At 36.4% G+C, this 23,326-nt stretch overlaps 1 protein-coding gene across 6 annotated transcripts in view; it reads right to left on the bottom strand.

Moving 5' to 3' along the window:
- Nucleotides 1-2,224: 2,224 nt before the first annotated feature.
- The window catches only part of TAX1BP1 (Tax1 binding protein 1), a 64,904-nt gene continuing 43,802 nt past the window's right edge, over nt 2,225-23,326 (bottom strand). For 5 of the 6 annotated variants that reach the window (XM_052799359.1, XM_052799334.1, XM_052799342.1 and 2 more), the window contains 8 exons: nt 22,655-22,748; nt 21,339-21,457; nt 19,984-20,109; nt 18,041-18,112; nt 11,963-12,137; nt 11,453-11,601; nt 4,038-4,123; nt 2,225-3,382 (listed from right to left, as the gene is read on the bottom strand). In XM_052799359.1, the coding sequence (XP_052655319.1) occupies nt 3,181-3,382; nt 4,038-4,123; nt 11,453-11,601; nt 11,963-12,137; nt 18,041-18,112; nt 19,984-20,109; nt 21,339-21,457; nt 22,655-22,748 (1,023 nt within the window). In that variant the 3' untranslated portion in view covers nt 2,225-3,180. The remainder of the gene's footprint in view (nt 3,383-4,037; nt 4,124-11,452; nt 11,602-11,962; nt 12,138-18,040; nt 18,113-19,983; nt 20,110-21,338; nt 21,458-22,654; nt 22,749-23,326) is intronic. The other variant, XM_052799351.1, reaches the window with a different exon arrangement.

Here is a 23,326-nt window from a genome sequence, read left to right on the forward strand (position 1 = left end):
GACAACTGCTCTTTACTCGTTACTACCCTCAAGAGTTAAGTTCTTGGGCTGTATACAGTCTTTTATTTGTGTATTTTACTTTGGTATCATCAAACTCTGTATTCAATAAACACCTGAAGGAACTTAAGCACTACACCACTAATGCATAAAATTACACAGAATGCTACAGCCTGGAGAAAAAAAAAAAGTGAGTATTTTGATTTAAGCAGTCAAAAGGACTTCAGATTTCACAGGCTGTTCCCTTCCAACATCACCAGATAAAATTTGGACTGATGCTAATGTATTGGTTTTGTGTGGCAAGGTTTTGGTAGCGGGTGGGGTTACAGGGGTGGCTTCTGTAAGAAGCTGCTGGAAGCTTCCCCTGTGTTCGACAGAGCCCATACCAGCTGGCTCTAAGACAGACCCGCCGCCGGCCAAGGCCGAGCCAATCAGCGATAGTGGTAACGCCTCTGTGATAACATTTTTAAGAAGGAAAAAAAGTTGGGACAGCGGTATTCAGCAGCCGGAGAGAGGAGTGAGAACATGTAAGAGAAACAACCTTGCGGACACCAAGGTCAGTGAAGAAGGAGGGGGAGGAGATGCTCCAGGCGCCGGAGCAGAGATTCCCCTGCAGCCCGTGGTGAAGACCATGGTGAGGCAGGCTGTCCCCCTGCAGTCCATGGAGGTCCACGGTGGAGCAGATAAGATATCCACCTGCAGCCCGTGGAGGACCCCACGCCAGAGCAGGTGGGTTCCCGAAGGAGGCTGTGACCCCGTGGGAACCCCGCGCTGGAGCAGGCTCCTGGCAGGACCTGCGGATCTGTGGAGAGAGGAGCCCACAGAGCAGGTTTTCTGGCAGGACTTGTGACCCCGTGGGGGGCTCACGCTGGAGCAGTCTGTGCCTGAAGGACTGCACACCGTGGAAAGGACCCATGCTGGAGCAGTTCGTGAAGAACTGCAGCCCATGGGAAGGACCCACGTTGGAGAAGTTCGTGGAGGACTGTCTCCCGTGGGTGGGACCCCACGCTGGAGCAGGGGAAGAGTGTGATGAGTCCTCCCCCTGAGGAGGATGAAGCGGCAGAAAATAACGTGTGATGAACTGACCGTAAACCCCATCCCCGACCCCCTGTGCCGCTGGGGGGGTGGTAGAGAATCCGGGAGTGAAGTTGTGCCCGGGAAGAAGGGAGGGGTGGAGGGAAGGTGTTCTGAGATTTGGTTTTATTTCTCATTACCCTACTCCGGTTGATTTGTAATAAATCAAGTTAATTTTTCCCCAAACTGAGTCTGTTTTGCCCGTGACGGTAATTGGTGAGTGATCTCTCCTATCCTTATCTCGACCCACAAGCTCTTTGTTATATTTTCTCTCCCCTGTCCAGTTGAGAAGGAGGGGGAGTGATAGAACAGCTCTGGTGGGCACCTGGCGTCCAGCCAGGGTTAACCCATCACAGCTACAGAAGCCCCCTTTTAATGGTAGGATACGGGTTACCTTTCTTCTGAAGGTTTTCAGAAATGAAGTGGCCATCACCATGAAAGGAGAAATCATCACACCTGTAATTCAGTGAGGTTGGGGTAGAGGTATTTGGCTTCTGTCATGTACCTGCAAACTTACTGTAAGCAGCTGTGTCAGGGTGGCTATTTAACAGGGAAACCGTTTCAGTAATTCCCTGTATATACACACACACACATCTAAGAGAACTTACTGCTTTGGCACACTCAGGTTTTGAGGTCGTCCTGCCTCTGTGAGACTTCACAAGTCTTTAATAATATGATAACTAATAATATTTTGGTTTTAGAGCCTGTTCTAACCATTTTCATATGCTGTTGAGTTATGGTAAGAAAAAAATTTACAAAATACTCTTTCAGTTCTTCCACGCCTTACCTCAGACCATCTCTTGACATGAAGTTCACAGTTAAAAAAAAAAAAAAAATCTAAGACTTAAAATGGAACACAAGGACTGATACAGTAGCTGCTACCCAAGACACTGCGATTTATCTATGTCATGCAGTTTTTAATAAATCCTGCATTGAGCAGGATATTGCACATGTTCACAAGAGAACTCCAGACAACAGAAGCTACTCAAAACCTTAATCCCCAAGTCTCTCTCTCTCTCAAACAAAGAACATAAATAGATGTGAGCAACAGTTTCTTTGTCATAGGAAGCTGAAACTTCATTTACTGTAAGCGCGTAAAGCCTAAACTCTGTTTTATTTCAAAACGAGCAGCAGGAAAAAAAGGACCACTGACTCCATGAGTAATTTTGCTTTTAATGTAACAAGACTACTGTACAATAAGTAGAAAGCAAAATTTACTTACTTAATCAGTTAAAGTAAATATAAAATGTTTAGATATACACCCATGTTTTTACTTACTGGAAAGAAATACATAGAGTTAAAATGCAGACAGTTTTAAAAGCCCTAAGCCAAAAGGAACACAATTCACTGTTGTGAAAATGTAACAATATTTTCTACTGAATGCAACTGCAACACAAGAGCAATGATTTTTTTTAAACAATTATTTTTAGGCATTTAAGCACAGCAGTTTCTTTCAACTCAAAAATACTGCCTTAAGGTATAACATACTTAATTTAACATTATCCCTTAACGCAAACATTCTCTATGTAAGACTGACATATTTGCCATTCCTTTTGTTGCAAGCATGTAATCTCACAGTACATGCATCTACATTGCAGAAATGTACTAGAAAACTATATTTTCATAGGGCAAGTAATGTAATTTTCTGATTTAATTGTTACTTGAAAAACTACACAAATTTGCTAGGAGAAACATCTGTTTATTACATTTTTTAATCATGCCTCAGTTATCATGGTCAAGAGAAACCACAGGTGTTTTGGTGGCTTTTTTTTTTTTTTTTTTTTTTTTACATAGCTGAAGAGCATCATGAAGCTGGTCTCATTTTTTCTGAGGCTAAGTCATTTCTGTGTCCTTACAAATTCCACTAAGTAGGGGAATAAATAGCTACATACACAACAAGGTGGGGTTTGGGAGGCGTTTTTTAGTATAATGTTAGGTAGAGAGAGGGGATAACCCAATAGCAGCTTACGGCCACCATTTATCAAGGCTCCCATTACATTAGCTTTTAATCAGAAGTTTGCACTGTTACAGAAAAGCTGCACTGTTTTTGTTCCATAGGTGAACTACTCAAAGTTGGGTTTTTTTAAGCTACACTGCAAAACAAAGTATTTAATCAAAATTTAATACGTTCTGATCGAAGTGCGTCTGCACATGCCTCTCAAACCCTTGCTGATCATAGTCAGGTGGGAACTGCTCACTGCACATGGGGCACACCTTCCAGTGGCTCTCAACATGTTCCTCAAACTTGCTCTGATCATAGTTAGGTGGAAACATCACATCGCAAAGAGGGCATTTCTTGTGCACATCAAAGCTTCATGAGGAGGTGGAGAGAAAGAAAAAGAGGAAACAGTTATTTAATGTGTTACTTCAAAAGAAAATTGAAGAGTAGCATCCTGCTGCCACCAACTTTAACAGCTTTACTACAAACTTAAATTTGAGCACACATTGTATCTAAGCGAGTATCGTACAGTTAATTTAAATGTCTTCACTAAAAGTGCTCAATACAGTTAAAGTAGTTTTACAGAGGAGTTCCAAAACAACCTGGCATTTTAAAAGCAACATAATTTTGACATAATTCCAGCTACCACTGAATACAAATCTACTGAATGTCTTAATGGCCAAGCAGTTTCATGGGAAACCACTCACTCTGCTCATAAATGCTTGCTCTTAGCAAACATAACACTTTATAAAAGCTCTAAACTTAAGTTCACAATTAAGTTGGAAAGAGAGGGAAGAAAAAGTTATTCATTCATTTACTAAAAAAATTGTCCAAATTCCACCAAAATAAGGTATAGCGCAAATAGTCTTCCCAGTCTCACAGCATATTCTCTAATCATTAATTGTAAACCAAACGTGCATTGAAAACGCTTAATAGTTTTTCATCTCCACCCCCCACCCAAGTAAAAAAATCCAGTTATATAGAAACCTATCCATGCCATTAAAGACCAATAAAAGGTAACATTTACCTGGAATCAAAGCAGAAACCTGTTCCACGTTCATGCAAGAGAAGACTTGGAGGATCAGGAGCAGAAGGTACAGTGTTGTCATCATCCTATTACAAAAAGAAAGTATGTTAAATAATACCCACTAGAAGCAGCTGCTTTTTTTTTTTTCTCTTTCATATGCATTTTTGTAATCAGGCATAAACATGGATGAAATTGACCCTTCATTTTATAATCCCTGCAGCATAAGTTTTACTTTAGTGTACAGAAGAGACACAGTTAATGAACATGAAAAGCTAAACACTGACTGCCCTTTGACCACGTACCTAAAGCAGAGACCTGTGTCGGTGCTGCTAGAATGCTTCTACTAACACAGTAACTAAGGAAATGCAGGTCACCTCGCTGTTAACGCCCAGGGGCTAAGTCAGAACAGAAAAACCTGTGTTGAACTGAACGCAGGGCATCAGACTGCAAACCGTAATAGCATTTTATCGAGAGCTAAAACTCAAAACCAAATTCTAGACAATAGAATGTCAAGTCAGACTTTAAGAATCTGTCAATTTAAATTTCAGCAAGGGGAAAAAAGACATTGATTTTGATTCACGTGCTTGCCTCCCAACGGTCAGTTTTGAGTGATCTGCCTATGCTGCTCTCACCAGCCAAGCATGTCACACATTTGACGCTGCCGTCAGGCACATCAGCTAAATTGCCCTGTTCGGCTGCTTCCTCTCATCAGCTTTGTCAGTTGTGCTCTCCCTTCATGGACACTAACAGCACATAAATAGCTGCAGCAGGCACTGATGAGGATCGCTCTCCTGATGGACAAGCAGGTTTGCCTCAGAGCTTCTATCAGGTTAGGAAGGCAGGTCAGCCTCTAGGGAATACGCTGCTCCTCAATTCTCACAAGAGGAGGAAGAAATCTGCCTGCAATGGGAAATTCTCAAGCAGAAAAAAGAAGAATACCTACAGTGACTGGATTCTGAGAGGTCCCTTCGGACAAGCAAGGGGTCAGAGCACTTACATTTTGAGGGTTTGGGGGTTGGTTTTTTTATTCCATGATGACACTATTACAAATTAAGATTTAAATAAACACAGTGATGTAAGCAAACACAATTAGGGGAAGAAAACAGCACTGAAGGAAAATAAATTGAAGGAAAAAGAAGAAAATCAGAACTGTGTTTGTAAACTCATTCTTTATGCAGTATCAAACCATTCATTATACAGCATCTTGGTTCCATTCTGCAATTAGATAATGCAGCACAAAACCTACTCATTTCAAGGTGGGAATACAGGTAAATTCAGCAAGATTTTTGAAACTCCAACTCCTATATCACTTCCCTTTTCATCTCAAACATGCCTTACATGCAAGAATTATTAATTATTTAGCTGATCTTCAAAAATGGATGTGCAAGGGACCATATATAACAGTAGACATGCTGTATGTTTTATACAGATAACTAATATGTATATTTATTCAAACATATTTCATTTTTAAGCTAACATACTTTGTCCTTATGAAGAGTTAATGGAAACAGGGTAAGAAGGGAAGATTCCCTCAATATTTTTCTTCTCCTGACAACAGCTGTTTAATTTCAACCATTTAACATTTCCATTAGGCAGACAGTGGGGCTTGCTGTGACAGATGCTAGCAACAGACATATTTTCCAGTCTAGCTTGCTTTGCACCTGCAGTAAAAAGGGCATATGGGTTTTTAAATGTTATTTGTTCCTTTTGTCACAAAGGAGATAGGATGTGTGTATTAAAGAAGAAAAGCTATTTAAAGTACTCTTGTGCTACAATGCTACAGGTAGTGCCAAAACCATGACAAATTTCCTGAATACCAGACTGTAAGCAGACCAGGACTTACCTGAGAAAATGAATGTGCATCTTCCTTCAGAGAAATAGCTTCACTACGAACACAGGCCTAATTAACATTTAAATCCCTAGAAAATACTTTCTCATAATTCTTCACTGTTTGTCATTCAGTTACTACTTGAACACAGGGCATTTTTGTCACAGCACTTATTAATACTTGGTTAAAAATGACAAGGTGAATGAGGTACTTCTCTGGTGAAAGGGCTCTTCAGCCTCAAATTCCCTAAGTAAGCTTTGTTTAGGACAGATTAGCAGACCCAATGACAAATGCATAGGTTATTCATTATATTAAGGGTTATGAATTTTAGTTGACCAAGGAGTCAGGATTTACCAATGCTAAATACTAACTTTGTATATAAGGGCATTAACCTTAATTATGTAAATTATGATAAAAATGGGTCTCTTTTCCCATTCAAAATTATTAATGCATTCAACAAAACCCAACTTTTAGAAAGAGTCTTTACACAGACCTGAAGGAAACCACTGACCTGAATGCCCAACTGTAACAGAACACAGAACTCATCATTCCTGAAGGAATCCATCTTCCATACAAATGTTAGAATACCACAGAAATTTTAGTTTCTCTATCAGAAAAGGAAACCTCTCAGTCTTTATGCATGCATTACACAAAGATTAAAATGTGGCAAATGAGTGGCAAATGAAATATGTTCCTATAACACATTATTAAAGTAGAAGTGATCTTACCAATGCCCTCCATCCATTTATATTAGCTGTGTCAGCAGAAGTAAACTGCTTTAGCATCAGCTTCCCCACATGCATATTTCTACTCTACTACCACAGTACTTGGGAAACCAGTGATTTTAATTAGAATCACAAAATGCAAACTGATTTATACAAAGGTTTGCCATTTTAAAATTTATTGTTAAAAGAAATCAGCACTGCCTGGCCACCTTATATAAAGCGTTAATAGGTTGGGTAGGGTTTTTTAGTTTGTTTTGGGTGGGTTTTTCACATTATTTACTCTAGTTAATTTAGTTATTTGTTCATCAGTATTTTGCCCCCAAGTGCTAGTCACCTGGTAAGATAAAATTGTTTACAACTTTTGTCCTTTCCTTCAGCTTCTAGCAAGTGTGATACCCTACTGTGTAACAATACAACATTCCTCCTCATTGCTTTTTGAAAAACTGATTTGAGGAATATGATGCTTTCCTCTACATGGGCACACATGCACTATCCTGCATTGCTGCCTTGTAGGCACTAGCTTCAACAAAAGGCAAGTGCAAGTTATTAACAGTTTAAAAAAAAAAAAAGGCTTTTCTGATGTCAAAGTAACATTAAGTTTGGTATGTGCTAAGGATATAGAGTTCTCACAATCCAGTTCAATTAATTGTAAAAATCATACTGTGTGTTCCTTATAGTAGCTTCTGACCTGCGCACCATGTAAGAATGACAATACGAAATATGTATTGATATTACACTGGTAAGATATGGAAGGTCTGTCTCTTCAGTATACTTTTGCTCTTGGCCAAGTATATAAAGAAAGATCAGTTCTTAACCTTTTGTTATGCTTAACCCAAACAAGAAGAATGCAAATCTATATTGAGCATACCTCAAAGTGCATATTACAGAGATTACTGTATACTTAAAGAATGGTCAAACAGTAACAATGAGAACTTTATCTTAGTCTGAGATTATTTCACAGCTATTCTAATTACAAGTTACAGTGAACAGCATACAATCACCAATAACTAAAAACTCTCATGCACTACCCTGTGGTAACCTGGAACTTCTGGAAAACACAGAAAATGTCCCATTGTATTGGACTCTGACAGCTGTCTATTTCTGTCATTTCAGATGGACAAAACTCCTGAAGTGTACCCTGTAAAACAGAGAACTATACAAAGGGAGGACAGATCTTACTCATCTTGGTTCACAATCACTTAGTGCCGAGTTTCTTCTAGCTAGTATAACCAATGATACATTCTTTATTCTTGTAAATGATGTTATGTATGCTTTTCAGCCTGACATTTAAAAACCAGTCCTTCTCCCATGGTAAAACAAACCATCCCCTGAAGACTCAAAAGCCGAAATGAGAAGGTTAGTTGAAGCTGCTTCACAGAAAGAGTTTGACAATAATTGCCGGGAGGCCAGGCCTCAATGGCTTGGCCTATACTGTATTTTAAGCATAGGCATCAGCTTACTCTCAAGACCCCATGGTCGCATCATCCAAGTTATCTGGACGGAAGCCCATACTCTGTATTTTGAGAAAGAGACAGTTTAATCTGGCCTTCGTGTAGACCGAGAGGCAGCTTTCTTGCACTCCAGACTGATGACTAGGGACATGGCTGCACACACTTAGTCCAAGAGCTCTACAGTGCCCTGCAACAATGTAACACAGTTGATATGTGGCCTTATGGCCTTACGAAAAGAGTCTGATATCATGTACCCACAGGCTGGCACTGTGGTCATGTAGCATAACAAGTGCCAGGCCTTCTGAATCTGAAGTTTGGATAATTAAGTTAACATATTATAAAGGATGCCTTTAACACCATGACTTAACTATTATCATTGGACTGTAACTCTGACTCTTTAAAATTACCACAATGACTTCCACAGATTATAGGAATCATAAAGATAAATATAGCATTATACAATAAAGCACAGTAAAAAAAAGAGGGGGCTTGTCACTAGAAGAGCAAGAACGGAAAGCCAGACATTAACTGTCAAAAACAAGTGCAACTAACCTTGTTTTGGTAAAACTAACCAATCTTGTCTCACATACTGCTTTCATAATTACAACTGTAAGCAGTTCCAAGATTGCCAAACAGAAATTTGAAACAAAGCCATGTGACACTGTACAAAACCCACAGGCTTGAACAATCCCTGTCTGATTTCCACAGATCATTTTAACATGCAACAGTAAGCAAACCGATACCCATCCTAAGCTTTGAACAATAAATGGGCACACCGCTAACGTATAGTGAGGGTAGACTGGAAAGAAGAGTACGTGTATTTTCTTTCTGTGATTCAGCTCTACTGCAGGAGTGAAATCAAACTCTTTTAGGTTTCTCTACCTCTCTGCAAGCAGTCTGGTCTCCCAAGAGGTATCTGGATGCCAACTGCTCCTTTTATGTCTATCCTATACAAAAGATAGTAATTGGCTGCCAGGGTCTAATAAAGTGTAGTAGGGTTTTTTGCTAGAAGAAAGGCCATTTTGGATTCATCTCAAAAAATATCCTGACCTGGTTGTCAGTTGCCAAAAGTTACACTCTCCAACCCCCACAAAATTATGGTGACTAACAACATTGTTTAAAAGTCTCAGGATAGTTATTCTGGGCTTACTGCCAGCTGTAATCAGGACTACATTTCTAAAACTCACACTTTAGTATTAAAAATATATGTATGTTTTGTTTATGGATCTCTCCTGTACATGCCTGCTTCTAGAAATTATTTGCTCCAGATGATTACATTTTGGTCAATTACGGGAGCATGAGCAAATGGAAAGTTAGTGCTGAGTAGATGACAGCAGGAACTCATGGCAAGTCAACTATTCTACACAAAATCACCACTGTGTGCGTGCTCATGATTAACACAGACCAGCTTACCCCTCTCAGAAATCATGGTTTAACTGGCCTAAGAGTTCCAAAAGTCAACGCTATCATAGGTAAACCACCACCAAAACAGCCATGAAGTGGTGGAAGTGACTAGAACACCCTCAAGGTCTTAAACTAATATAACATGTAGTAATAGGAATGTGGAGAGGAAAATGACAGAAGTCCATACAATGGTAATATTTTAAACAAAGTAGCAAGACTACCAATCCTTTTCTTCTGGGAGGGAATCCTCCAACAAAAGGCTCCACATCTTACTGGTTTAAAAACGCAGAGAACTACATCTTAAACAGCTTATTTAAAAAAAACATACAACAAATTGTAATCTCTTCATATTTATCATTTTATATTTGCTGTTTCTTCTGCACAAACAACAGGCTCTCCTTTATAATGAATTGCCTACATATATGGTATTTTTTCCCTGTTTTGTATTTTAAATACTGCATTAGAATTGTTTTATCTTTGGCATATTACCAAGTCTCTAGAAAGATTCTTGCAACTACTCATTTCCATGTAAATTTCTACACTACACATACAGTCTATTTTTGGGAAGAGCAAACAACTGATTCTCATTTGAAAGTAAAAAAATAAAGATACAAATTATTTGATTTAAAGGCATCTTTTCTCAAGTTGAACTTTATTTAAGCCTGTTATATTCCATCTCATTACAAAAATCCAAGTTATGTCAGCAAACGAGCACAAGACTCTAGCACTGTTTCTCTTGGGTTTGCAAGAGGGCACAGCACATAGATCAGAAAGAACACCCTGCTAATTAAACTGAAGCAGATGACTAAAGAAGAGAAGAGCTTGTCATATGTAATACCTACGTCAAGAATGATCAGATTAAATATGCAAAGTGTAAAGTAAAGGTGGGCAACAGCATTAAGCTCACATTCTAGATCTTGAACAGGCTGCAAAAGTTCTGACAGTTTCTCTAATTATTCACAGTAATGGACACTGGGGGCAAAAGGTAGGAGGGAGAAATACATTTCTCTCCATTATAGGTGCTGAGCACCAGGGCTGAAATCATGCCTGTCTGAACACTGATCAGTTTCTGCAAAGGTTAATAGCAATTAAATGTGGCAAACTAGACTAAATGAGAAACAGGTCATGATACCACTGTACTTGCAAAGAGCACAATACTTTGCAGAAAGGTGTTTCTTGTTTAATATTTTTGAAGGTGCAAGAGTACTTAGAATAAGAAAGAGTAATACATTTGTTCCTGTTCAAACGAAGATATACAGTCCAGTTTATTACAGAAGCCAATTTACTAAAACCATTTTTTTATACCAGAACATGCAAGTTAACTGTATTAAAAAGAAAAGCTAACCAGCTTCCACTTAAAACATACAAGGCCCTAAAAAAGAAATCAGTGAGAATCTGTCACTTTCAGTTTAATCAGCTTTAGATAATAGTCAATTAGCTCTTCCAAATATGTGTCTAACAGCAAAAAACATTCAAAATGGAAATTAATAAATGCAGATTTGCAAAAGACAGAAAAAAGATTAATACATTAGAATAAAGTATCTAATACAATGCAAATTTTCATTCCGCATTTAACTGAAAATACTGGTATCAGAATCCTTTAACTTTTTATCTATTCTGTTACAATTTAGTTCCTACATACAAATTATAAAATGAGTAAGGCATGGCTACGTTTTAGGCCCTCATTCTACCACATAGGAGAGAAAAATCAGAATGAGTTGGGATTACTTGGATTTTTCTACTTTAGTATTTAAAAAGATTAAGAAGCTACTGTCCTAATGCCAAAACCAAGCTGTCAGTAACTCAAGAGACTAGGGGAACAAGCATATTATCCTCAATTGATGTGCAGAGTTTTCTCCTAAAACATTGTTCAGGGAAAAGAAAAATCCATTCCGGATTTACATAACAATAAATCAGGCTTATCAGATACTGAAAACCTATGTGCAACTCTTGATTACTCATTAGTAAACATATCAAGGGAAAAAAATAATAAAAAAGGTAACTTGCATTGCTATCCTCAGGATCTTCTAAACCATCAGGCCGGCTAAGATTGCGTGAAGGCTGACTACACACTACATCATCTTCTAGCTCCCAAAAGGAAGTTCTAACAGGTGGTCTTTGGATCTCATCAGGATTAAAAGCGCCATCTGCTCCATCTGAAGAAAAATTAATTAGAGCATCTTTGTTCAGTAGAGTTCGTATTTTGAGATTACAGATGTGCTACCTCACATTTAAAAATCAAGACTTAAACACATTTTTGGTTTAGATAATATAAAACAGAAGAGAAATCACCTTTTTCAAAAGTTGTTTCTTTGAAACTTTGTTTACCTTATTGATTCTCATCAGTAAAATAAAGGCACTTTATTGATTCTCATCAATAAAGGCTCTGTGCACCAGTATAAAGATTGTTGGTACTTAACCTGCATTAAATGAGCCATTGCCTTTGAAACAGGGAGAGAGAAATTATACTGGGGGGTGGTGGGGGGTGGTGGTGTTGGAATTTTGGAATTTACTTACCTCTTCTTTCCTGAATTGCATAAGGGTTTCCATATTGCAATACTGGTAGTCTGCTTGGCACTGCAGGAACTGGTCCATTTTCCTCTGAATATGGGTTGCGAAAATGTAATGTCTGTTGTGAAATCTGTCCTTCCATCATCCTTCCAGCTTGATTTCCTGGTGTCCTTCCAAGTTCCTAAATAACGTGAAGGTTAAAATGTAATTAACCTACAGAGTCCTAGCAAAGTTTGAAATTTTAATGACATATTTAGATTTGTTTTTAAAAATACATCTGCTAACCTTCCCACTTTCACCTTGATCTAGTGCCAAATATACCATACATACCAAAAACAGTCAATGAAGGAAAGAAAAGACAAAGAAGATATTTTAAAGAAATTTTTTTCTCTTGTTCCGTCATCAGTTAATTCAAATTACATAAACAGAGCTGCCACATTTTTCAAGAAATATCTGCATCCTTTTTACAATGAAGAAAAAATCAGTTAAATAGGTAAAGAATGGGTGGATTAACAATAAGAACTGAAGATGATGCACAGTGAGAAAAGTTTTTTAAAGTTACAATTAAAAATAAAATAATTCTTTTTTTTGATATCATACCATACCATTCAAGAATGTACCATTTTAGTATGCAAAGTACATGTATGTACATACTTGACATAATTCCGTATGCATTTGTGAGTGGCAGGTATTTTAAGAACTATTAAGTACATTGCACTGGATCCTTTCCAATATCTAACAGCAGAATGTAGACCTACATGAAGTTTAACTTAACACTAGCTAAGCTGAGCTCAAGGCTCTCACTTTCAGTAGGAAACAAAGAATGTTAGAACAAACTTTTGCTCAATGTCCTTCACATGCACACACACACACAGGGAGAGAAACCAGCACAGAGAATTTAGAAGCAGTCTCATGTAACTTCCTTAGTTACCCTTACTTGCATGCACAGTCACGTATGCATGTTAAGCTCCATACGTTATTTGCAGATGCGCTAGATGTAGCTGTGTTTAAAACTAGAAGAGAATTACTTTGTTCAAATGCAGAGATCCTATCCAACGCATTCACCTAAAACTATACCTACAGAGGCAAAGATCCATTACTTTTCCTCATTCTCAGTTCCTTTAAAAATCGATTTTTAAGCGTGATGAAATATGTTAAACCAGCTGAAACAATTTTGTGCTTGCTTGTGATTCTGTATGCTGATCATGTTCCACTTTCTAATTAAGGGGTTTTTTAGTTGTCATTATGTCAAAATATTGCTATTATCATTATACCAAGTATAGCCAAAAACTTCCTTGTCCTAGTCACTGCTAACACAGCTGAAATTTTTGCATGTTTCTCCTTTTTGTGAACAGAAAGAAGCAAAAGGAATGTTTAGGTTTTTTCAATTAATATATAATATTATCTACAATGCTGACAAGTGGTTTGTGGCTTGCAATGACTGAAGATATGAAAACACTTTTGAGCTGCACTGTAAAGCAGACTTAACAATGCAGTTAGTACCATTTTGTTCTTACATTCAAAAAAGACAGACTGTACTCTATCAAAAAATTACAATCTAAATGTAAATCAAAGGGAGAGGGAAAAAAAAGAGAACAATAAAGTAATGAGACTGGTCAATGTGTTAAGCAGTGGTTTCTGCATCAATAGCATGAAGTTGTCACCTACTTAGTGGGCGTGAGGGAAAGGCTAGTTTGCAGGAGCACCCTGAAGAAAATACTGTTACTCAGTGGAAATCTCTCTCCAAAACATAACAAAATAGCATGGAAAAGCAGCGCACAAGTATGCACATTTGAAAACGTAACAGAAAAATGATGAAGCATGGTCTTACAGATCAATTAATGATATTTGAATAGGGGAGGAAAGAAGACAGACAATGGTAGGTCATGAAAGATCTGGAAAGGATCCTGAAAGCATAACAAGTAACTCCTGATAAATGCAGTGGAGGCTGACAGGCAAAACAATGGGCTAGGAAAATGCTGTGTATCCTACACCACCTTCTGAATGAAAACAAGTGAGAAAAGGTTTCTCCCATCAAGGCCAGAATGGGCTACAGCAGGTGTGACAATTCTATTGAAATTCCAAGCAAGATTTTTAACTTGATGGACAGCTGGAGGAGACCACATTACAGATACTTTACATCAACAGAATTTAGGTAAACACTGGGATAACAGAAATTTAAAAATGGGTCAGATTGAAGACAATTTGCTCTGTGATTCTGTACTATAACCTAGGTATCGTGGTCACACCAGTAGCAATCATGCAGAGGCCCCTGAATATTTATGTAAATTCAGCATTAACTGCTAGACTAATTGACTATCTTTGATAAAATTCAGACAATAGATTCTAGGAAGTAAAACTATTACTCAAGGTTGGTATTTTCTATTTATATTAACAAACAGAAATTAGTGCTATTTTTCACAAAGGTAATCCAGACTAGATTACTTATTTCAAATAATATTTATACTACAAGCATCATATGGAACAAAACTGCACTTGTCTAATTACGAGTAAATTTTAAATCCATGAGAAGTTGTATTTTCATACACAGATTTCAAAGATTACACTTCCTGTGAAAAATAATTTGCCCTTTATGAACTTAATGAGCAAAGGTGGTCTAATTCATCCTTCTTCCTCCTTCTTTATAACCTCACCTATCTTACATATTTACAGTTTAGCAAGGGTTTATGTGTAGCTTACTTCAAATATCAGTGTTTTCATCCAAAATATAAAATCGTTGAATTTATTGAGGGGCTTAAATGGCCTTATTTAATTCTGATCTTTAAATATCTGTATCAGAACTTCTTTCAGAAAGAGCTCAAACAGAATTCTTCAAAAAAATTAATATACTTAAAATTCTAGACTCTTGCATATAATCCATAAAGATAATAACTACTAAAGGGTTTTTATAACTTATAAACCGTTAAAACTCTAAGCCAATATATATGTTAAAAGACAGTAATTAAAGTGACTTAAATGCAGTCAGTGCATCAGCTGTAATTTATCCAAAGAAAAGTCTTTCTTATCCTTCCATTTACTAAAATGGGTTAAAGGCAGAGAGCATGTACACCAAGAATATCCAAAATGAATATGCCATTTACAATTCAGAACAAAGCAAAAAATTCTGAGATATAAAAATGAAAATAATCATTAAAAAATAGAGATTAAGAGAGATAGGCTTTCCAATCATTTTGTTCTTTCTGGTTAGCATTTTCTTCTGGGTTCTCTGGGTTTGTGTTTAATATTTGCTAATGTAATGTTAACAAAAACTTCAAAGACGGAAGTGTGCCTTTTCGCCAAAAGACTTTAAATTGAAACTTAAAACCAAGACTTCAGCTACCAATTTAACTACATAAGTAAAATGTCTCAGTTATTAAAAGGCACAACTCAATACATTTTTCTTAAAAACAGGTAAACTTCAGCCTAAACTCTAGAACACAAAAATGCAAAAATCAAGTAGCAATAACTATTCTGAAAACAAAACACCACTCAAATGAAAAAAGATGGAGATTATACATTTATTGTTATATACATACTATCAGGTTTCAGACATAAAAGGTTTAGACTCCAACAGCAACATCATAAAGTCATTTTCAAACAGGAAAAAAGTATCTACAAATGGTAAGGCAGCTTACAGAAAGTTATCTTTTTTGGAGCACTGGCTGTAAACAGCGTAGTATTTATTTTCTTTTAGAAAAACCTTCTAATACAGGACAACACAATTTCTGCCTAACACCCTCCAAGTAAAATATGCTCCTATAGATATGATATAAAACTACGTTAGTGTTACTTGAAGATTTACAGACTAAATTGCACATATGATTGAAATGGTTAGGGTTAAATGGTTAGGATTACATCTTAAAGTTTCAGTGAGCGTGTAAAATCTAAATAATTCATCATTACTCAATACAAAGCAGGAACTATTCATTATCAGTGAAATTAAGATTTTCCTTTTTAAAATCAATTTCTTCTGCAATATGGAAGCAGTTTAGAAATAAGAGGCAGTGGCATTAATACTTTAATTTTAGCATCACAGAAGATTAAAACAGAATGTAGATCAAAGTGACTGTAAAAAGGTGCTGTAAAATAGCTTTAGCCAGAAGTTGGATAGCTAGTATAGAGACTGATTTTAAAAAATTTTTAAAAATCAAAGTCTATGTAAGTGTGTAAGTAAAATAGAAACGAAGTGATCTTATAGGTTTGAAGACACAGCAAACGAACATTTTTAGCATGCTATGTTTGGTGACACTTATAAACAAACACTGATAATGGCGTATCAATTGAAAAGCTGTTTACTACACTGTGCTTAACCTTTTAAATCATGGTTCCTGTCTAGCAAGGCACTTTGATTCTTCTTTGTAAGAAATATAAATTTGGTAGACAAAGTTCCAAGCTTTTGTAAGCTCCATACATTATTACTACAGTTGTTCTCCATCTTCTTTGTGGTGTTTAAAATTACTCCCTCCAGTTAAACTAGATTCATCAAAACTCAACTTTTATTTTGCTTTCTTTTGAATTAGAAAAATGAGACAGATCTATTGAAAATTACATCTTTGGTTTTTAAAAAAAAAAAAGAGAATTTAAATACCAACTACTTGAGAATCTAGAAATTTACAAAACACTTAACTAGCTTAATCTGAAATTAGCTTAATTTCAATTTATCAGTACACAAATTCCTGTTTTTACTAAGTATCTGTTCATACTGGATTTTAAGTAATGTGAACAATCCTAACTTTTCCACAATATCATGCAATAATATCTGAATGTAATAAAGACATGTTATTATTTCACTTTTCAGTAAAACTTAGCTTTGATTAATTGCCATATAATACCTTAGAGGTACTTCCAACATTAGAACATTAGCACTAATATTTCAGAATGTCTGGTTTAAACAGTAATGGTAATGAATTTGATTAGACAGTGAACTCTCGAAAGTAGCAGTCCTTTCTGTCACGTATTTAAAAATCAGAGTACTGTTTGTGTATCTTTCTTTTCTGATAAAGACATTTTTCCAGTTGTAGTTTACCGAAGTCACTACTGTCACATGTCAAGCTGCTCTTATTATTACAAGCAGTCAATAAGAGAACTGCAGATGTCAAAAGGATTTGGTTGTATGCACACATCATGAAAAACCTGGAGATTATACTGCTAAAATGTCTACATCTCTAGTTATAGGACAACACTGGATAAAAGCAAAAATAATCCTAACCAGTGATGGAAAAAATAAACTGTCAAGCTAGGTATGTACCATTCATGTCTTATGCCAGGATTCCAAAGGGAGTAAGGTTTATTAATTGTGCTGCCTGTCAGCCAGTAACTCCTGGAAGTTATCAGGGAGAAAGTCTTGTCTCAAAGAAATTAAATTCCTGCAAGTTTTGTTAACTGATGCTCCCTTAGAGGACAGAAAGGCTGCAGCATGAACTCAGTAATAATCTTTTCTGTTTGGCCAAGCAGCGCATGCACTAAGCTGGTATCAGCCTCTAGACACAACAGGGTTGAACCTCTTTCACTAAGAGATAAAAGGAATAAAGCAGGAAGGAGTTTGGAAGCCCACTGAAAACTTGCAGAAAAACAGGGATGTTGCTGAGATGAGAGAGGAATATAGGACAAAAACTGGTAGGAATTCCTATGCTCTGTGAACCGTGTAGCTAGCTGCAATCTCAGATTATTAATTTACACAGAGTAATCCCTATCTGCAAACAGAAATAATTATTTTAGATCCTGGATGGAATATCATTCTAGACAGGAACAAAGAAATAATTTTTGACACTGTAATATTTTTGTTAAGATTATATGTAGAAAATATTGTAGAACACTGTTACAGAACAATAAATGACTATTTTCAAAGGCTGAGTCAGTTTTGGCAAGCTGGTATACTATGTCACACATTTTTTAAAAAATGTATTACTATTATTAACAGAACTTTTAATTTAAAATACTAATTCATTTTGGCAAAATATCCAAATATGGAAAAGTATGTTTAAAGAGTAAACAAATTCTCACTTAAAAATAAATTGCAATTCCTCAAACCAAAGAGCCTCACAAGTGTTAATTTACAAAATTTAACAGGAATCCTGACAATACCTTCTCACTGGTAAAGAGTTCCAACTGTGATGCCAGTTCCTTTATTCGTCTTTCTTTTTCTGCTAGCTGAACCTATATGAAAAAAAGTTTAAGGTTCCTGTATTAGTGAATAGAAACTATTTCCCTGCATGTTATACTGTGAAAACATAAAGTTCAGTGATTAAATTCATCTTTCAGATGGAAATCATTTTGTCTACTGTAGTTACATGTAACATCTAGCACTACTACAAATAAAAACCAACAATTCTCCCTAAGCTTATCTACTGGATAACAGCAGTACATTAGCAGCCTTTTCTTGCCAGTTTTCAGAAAACAGTTGTGAAATGATAAAATCCTGGGTTAAAAACAAGTAGTATCAGTGATACTAATGGCAGGAGGGACACCACTGCCCAGAAACAGTTGAAGGTTTGCAAGCCTCATCTCATTATTTCTGAAGGATTCCACTGGCATTTCAGTGACTTCATTCACTTTCTCCAGCTCTTATGTCCCACCACAGAACCGAGAACACCAAAACCTCCTCCTACCTAAATTTGTTTCACGAACCCCTACCTTGTGTTGGGTCCTCTGGGAGGAGATGCAACTGACACACTACACAATTCTTCCAGGCTTCCTCCTTGCTTCAAAATGATTATTTAAATAATCTCTCTCTACAAGGGGCTATTTTACTTGGATTCTGGTTACTTTGGAGACTGCCTCTCCACTTGGTTTTTCTAGCATATAAGCTCAATGCTCTGCACAGTTATGTATCAATTTTTTTCAGTTCTGAAATTCCCTCTCCTAGTTTAGGTCAACAGAGAGAAATCTACTGACTGGGAAGGAAAGCTCACTTTTTCCTCTACCACCTGCACCCTCCTGAATGATAACAAGTTTTGAACTGCAGTCAAAATGCTTTCAATTTCAGAACCAATTATTTATTACTCCTGCTGTTGAGAAGTTAAGAACAAACTTATTTTACATTAAATCATGCATGGCAACTGATCACTGCTAATTAGTAAAACTAAATAAATTGGAAAGTCTCATACATTTTATAAAATTGAAATTAGAGCTTTGAAAAGTGTCAAAAAAGGAAGCCTAGAGTGCTGAAATGAGCTGTAGATAATTCAGTATTTCCTACAGAAAAAGTGCTGTAATTTCTAATGGAAGGGGGTTCCTACTAGAACTGATATGGTCACAGTTCAATGTAATCCCTGTTCATCACAATGGGCAAAAATGGGCAACAGAGTATTCTATCCTGTCAACTACACTATCACCATTAGACAGAGAACAAGCATAAAAGTTGGTCTTATGGAAATGTGTTGCTCTTATCTTGTCCTTGTTGACCTAAAAAGCCACTTCAGCATATGTATTACTATCACAAACTCAAAGATTAAGGCCCCTTGTAAGCTAAAGCTGCCCATCATGCTTGTCCTTCTGGTGCATGTGTTACATCACTCTACTAAGACTACAGTTGAGATCCTCCAAATTAAAGTAATTCTCTCATGATGATTTTAAAAACAACATATCACTCATCTTGTATCTCTCTAGTTAATTCAGGTAAAATGCGTTAGACATTACTACACTGGTAAAGCAGCATGCAGATTTTAGACAAACTCGCCAATCAATATTTCTGTTAGTATTATAGTAAGCAACAGGTAATTAGAACTCTCTAGCCCTTTTTCTCCTGTAATACAAGATGAATGTCATTTAGAGGTTTGTCTAAATCCACAATATTAGAAGACTGACAGCCACTTGGTAATATACTTAGCAGATCTGTCTTCCTTTAAAAACAGCATTACAAGACTGTGTTGTTTCTACAAGTGCAAAACAGAATTTCTATTTACAGCAAAAACACATTTAGTGGTTTTTTTCCCATTAAAACTTTTCATTACTTGAACTATTAGAAATGAGCAACTATGTTAAGAACAGGATACCATTCATTGTCATAAACAAAATCTGGAACTTACTTTATACTGATCCTCCATTGCTGCTAGCTGTAATTTTATACCCTCATTGATTTTCACTTGTTCTTTCCACTTCAGCTCCAATTTAGCCAGTTCATCAGCATAAACACTGCATTTCATCTTCTCGTCCTAAAGTAGTTTATACCATGGCATGAAATATTTACAATTTTAAGAGATTTCCCCTCCCACCCCCAACAATGACATGGTATAACTCCATGCTTTTAGAACAAGACCATTTACAAATGGCTCCCCCAAGAAATCAAGCCTGACTCGAGACTTTGAAGAGGACAGGACCACTGAACGCTGCGTAAGTGATGTTCAATACATATTTTTTTCTTGCCTGAGTTTTCAACAAGCTGATATTCCTCTTTAGCTTCACGGTTTCTTAGTATCCTAATACTACACTGTAATCATTATTATCCTTCCAAGTGTCTCACTTCAATACAAAACCTTTTCCCATGCAACTTTTACAACCTAAGTATCTTCCATCCAGAAGGTCAATGGCAAAGTTTTCCTCAAGCATCACTATAGAAGAAATAGCCTGCAGAAGCTAACGCAGGCTCTCCATAGACAGGGTAATGAGCAGAATTAGAGAGCACATTAAAATAGAATAATCTCATTGTGATAAGTAAGAAAAACAAGATGAACAGAGACAAGACAACATCCAGAAAGCATTTCTTAAACAATTCCACAACAGTCAACTTTTCACCAGCACCACTGATGCAATGCTCCATCATCATACATACATCCAAACTGGTTAAATGAAAATCAAATTAGAACTGACAGAGAAGGGCATTACTATTGTGGCTACAGAACTACTGGTGCCAACTTTGGTCCAGAGAACCATATAAATGCGTTTATGTATGACTGAGCCCATGCTAGTAGGCAGCACCCACTTGGACATCAAAACACTGTAAAAGGCCAGGACAGTCAGATATGGAGCAGTTATTACACTTGAACAGCACATCAGATAAACACTGCTATACTTGTTCCAGACATCAACTGGCTTACAGCAACAAGCTATATTTGATTTATAAAAGCAACTACTCTTAAAATATAACACAACAACAACAAAAAAAAGTATTCAAAACCTTAAGCACAGAAATAGTAGTAGTTTTGTTCATTTGTTTTACTACAACTAGGTTTTCCTGAGGGGTCCATGTCTGGACTCTCTAACACCACAGGTAATCGAGAGCTGACTTCATAAAAATGTGTTTTCTAACGTTAAGATTTCTACCATAATCGCAGTCTATCACAAAAACAAGCAAGGCAACTCAGCTGGGTAGGCTTTGTGGTTTTTAAGACTTAGCACTTATAGCTACTTTCTGTTCAACTTTCCGAAGCAGCCATTTACTTACTGCCAACATTTGCTTGCATTTCTTATACTTCTCTGTTTTCTCAGCAATTTCTTTATTCATTTCACGTACTTGCTCCTTTACCATGAATTCCGAAACTATGTCAGATGAAATGGGGCTAACTGTGAACATTGAAGAAAAAACAAGAATATTGATTTTTTGTTCCACAAATAAAGTTTGTATAAGAGAGATGACAAGCCAAATTTGACAGTGCAATAAGAACAGAGTGCTCCATGTTATCTAAGCAAATAGTTAATCACAATCAGTATCATGTGGCTAGTGATACGTAAGATCAGCAGTCATACTGACAAGTCTGTGTTCAGTTCTCTCACACACTGAACATAAATATACACATACATACTACAAAGGTCAATGTAAAAAAAAAAAAAAAAAACACAAACCCAAAACAGACATCTCTCCCCTTAGCTCCCAAGTAAACACCCAAATATGTACTTTATGGTATCATGCTAGATATTTTATTCTTCTGTAAAAACATGAAGTACCCCAGCAATCTACTTCAACCCATCACATACTGTAACTGAGCTTGCTGGGATTTCATTTGTTTTAGGGAACACTTGTATTTACTTAAGACAAGAGGAAGCTGACAGAAATTACAACCTATAGTCTCTATAGACAGAAAGAATGTGTGAATTATAAAGTAACACAAACAAAATTAGTCAGCATTTACTGGCATTTATCAATTTAAACTGCATAATAAGCCAGGCTTAGTTTTAACCTATTATATGTTTACATTTCAGAAGATCAGTTTTTTTAAGAACTTAATAGTTCATAAAAGTTATAACCTAGTTAAACATTTTCTAATAAACCACTGCTGCCTATAAATCATGAGAATAGTCTATAGACTTGACCTTGCCATCAAATAATCAGAACCCTTCAGTAGATTTGATTTTACAGTAGAATGCTACAGTGGATAGACATTATAACATGCCTTCAAAATTACCATGCTATTGTACATGCTATTGTACACAACTTGCAAATTTGGGGAGGATTTTTTTTTTTTTTAATTGTTTATTAGCTTGGCAAAACCAACTGTGTTAACTATCAAACAGAAAGTTGAGAGTTCAGTCCTACAGACATTAACAAATATCAACTGAACTGTTTTGAAAAGATACATGAAGCTATTTAGGAATGTTACCACTTGCAAAAAGACACAAGATTTTTAGATGAATTTTCACATTTCTAATCGCTGCTTTAACTAAAACAGAACAAGTCCACCTACTTTATACTATAAATACTAATAGACAACACTTTCAGGCTGATACAAATAGACAAATAGATAAAATTTAAGCTGTTGATACCTGGAGATGCAGACAACTTTTTGTCTGTAACAACGGCAGTAGCTGTCTCAATGTTAGATGCATCTGTCAGTTTCTGTTGATGCCCTGCAATTTTCTTTGTGAAAAGAAATTTTGTTTTGGTATTTAATTAAATGAAAGCCAAAGCACACAGTAACATGTATCTTGCACTATCATCTCCTCCAAAATTGGACTAGATGGAATTGCTCATTAGAACAGGAGGTAATAATAATAATAATATGGAAACATACTTAATTCTACTAACACTGAAATTGCCTCAGACTATGATTTTTATAATCTTACCTTATAAAGTTATTTTTCCCTAGAAACAGTAATTTCTAAGCAAATTATTAGAAAAATCTCATTTTCTAGAGAAACAGTTACACTTAAATCCATCAACTTTAATACTCCATTAGAAAATGGAGTCTGCATTACTAAAGAGTGCTGGACTTCTGGTGTTTGTTATCAGATGCACAACATAGCCAAAGATGTGGAAGATTTTTAAGGAAAAGCCACAGGCGTTCTGATATGACACCTCATTCACCATTGACCTTCTGGATGAGAAGACAACTTTTTAAAGCAATCTGTGGATCAAAGCTGGGTAACTACCCCATTTGTTCTGTGGATAGCAGAAATGCTTAAGTCTGTTTTTCTTAAGAATTCACATTTGTACAT

Source organism: Harpia harpyja, chromosome 1, assembly GCF_026419915.1.
Source record: "Harpia harpyja isolate bHarHar1 chromosome 1, bHarHar1 primary haplotype, whole genome shotgun sequence".
NCBI classification, from domain to species: domain Eukaryota; kingdom Metazoa; phylum Chordata; class Aves; order Accipitriformes; family Accipitridae; genus Harpia; species Harpia harpyja.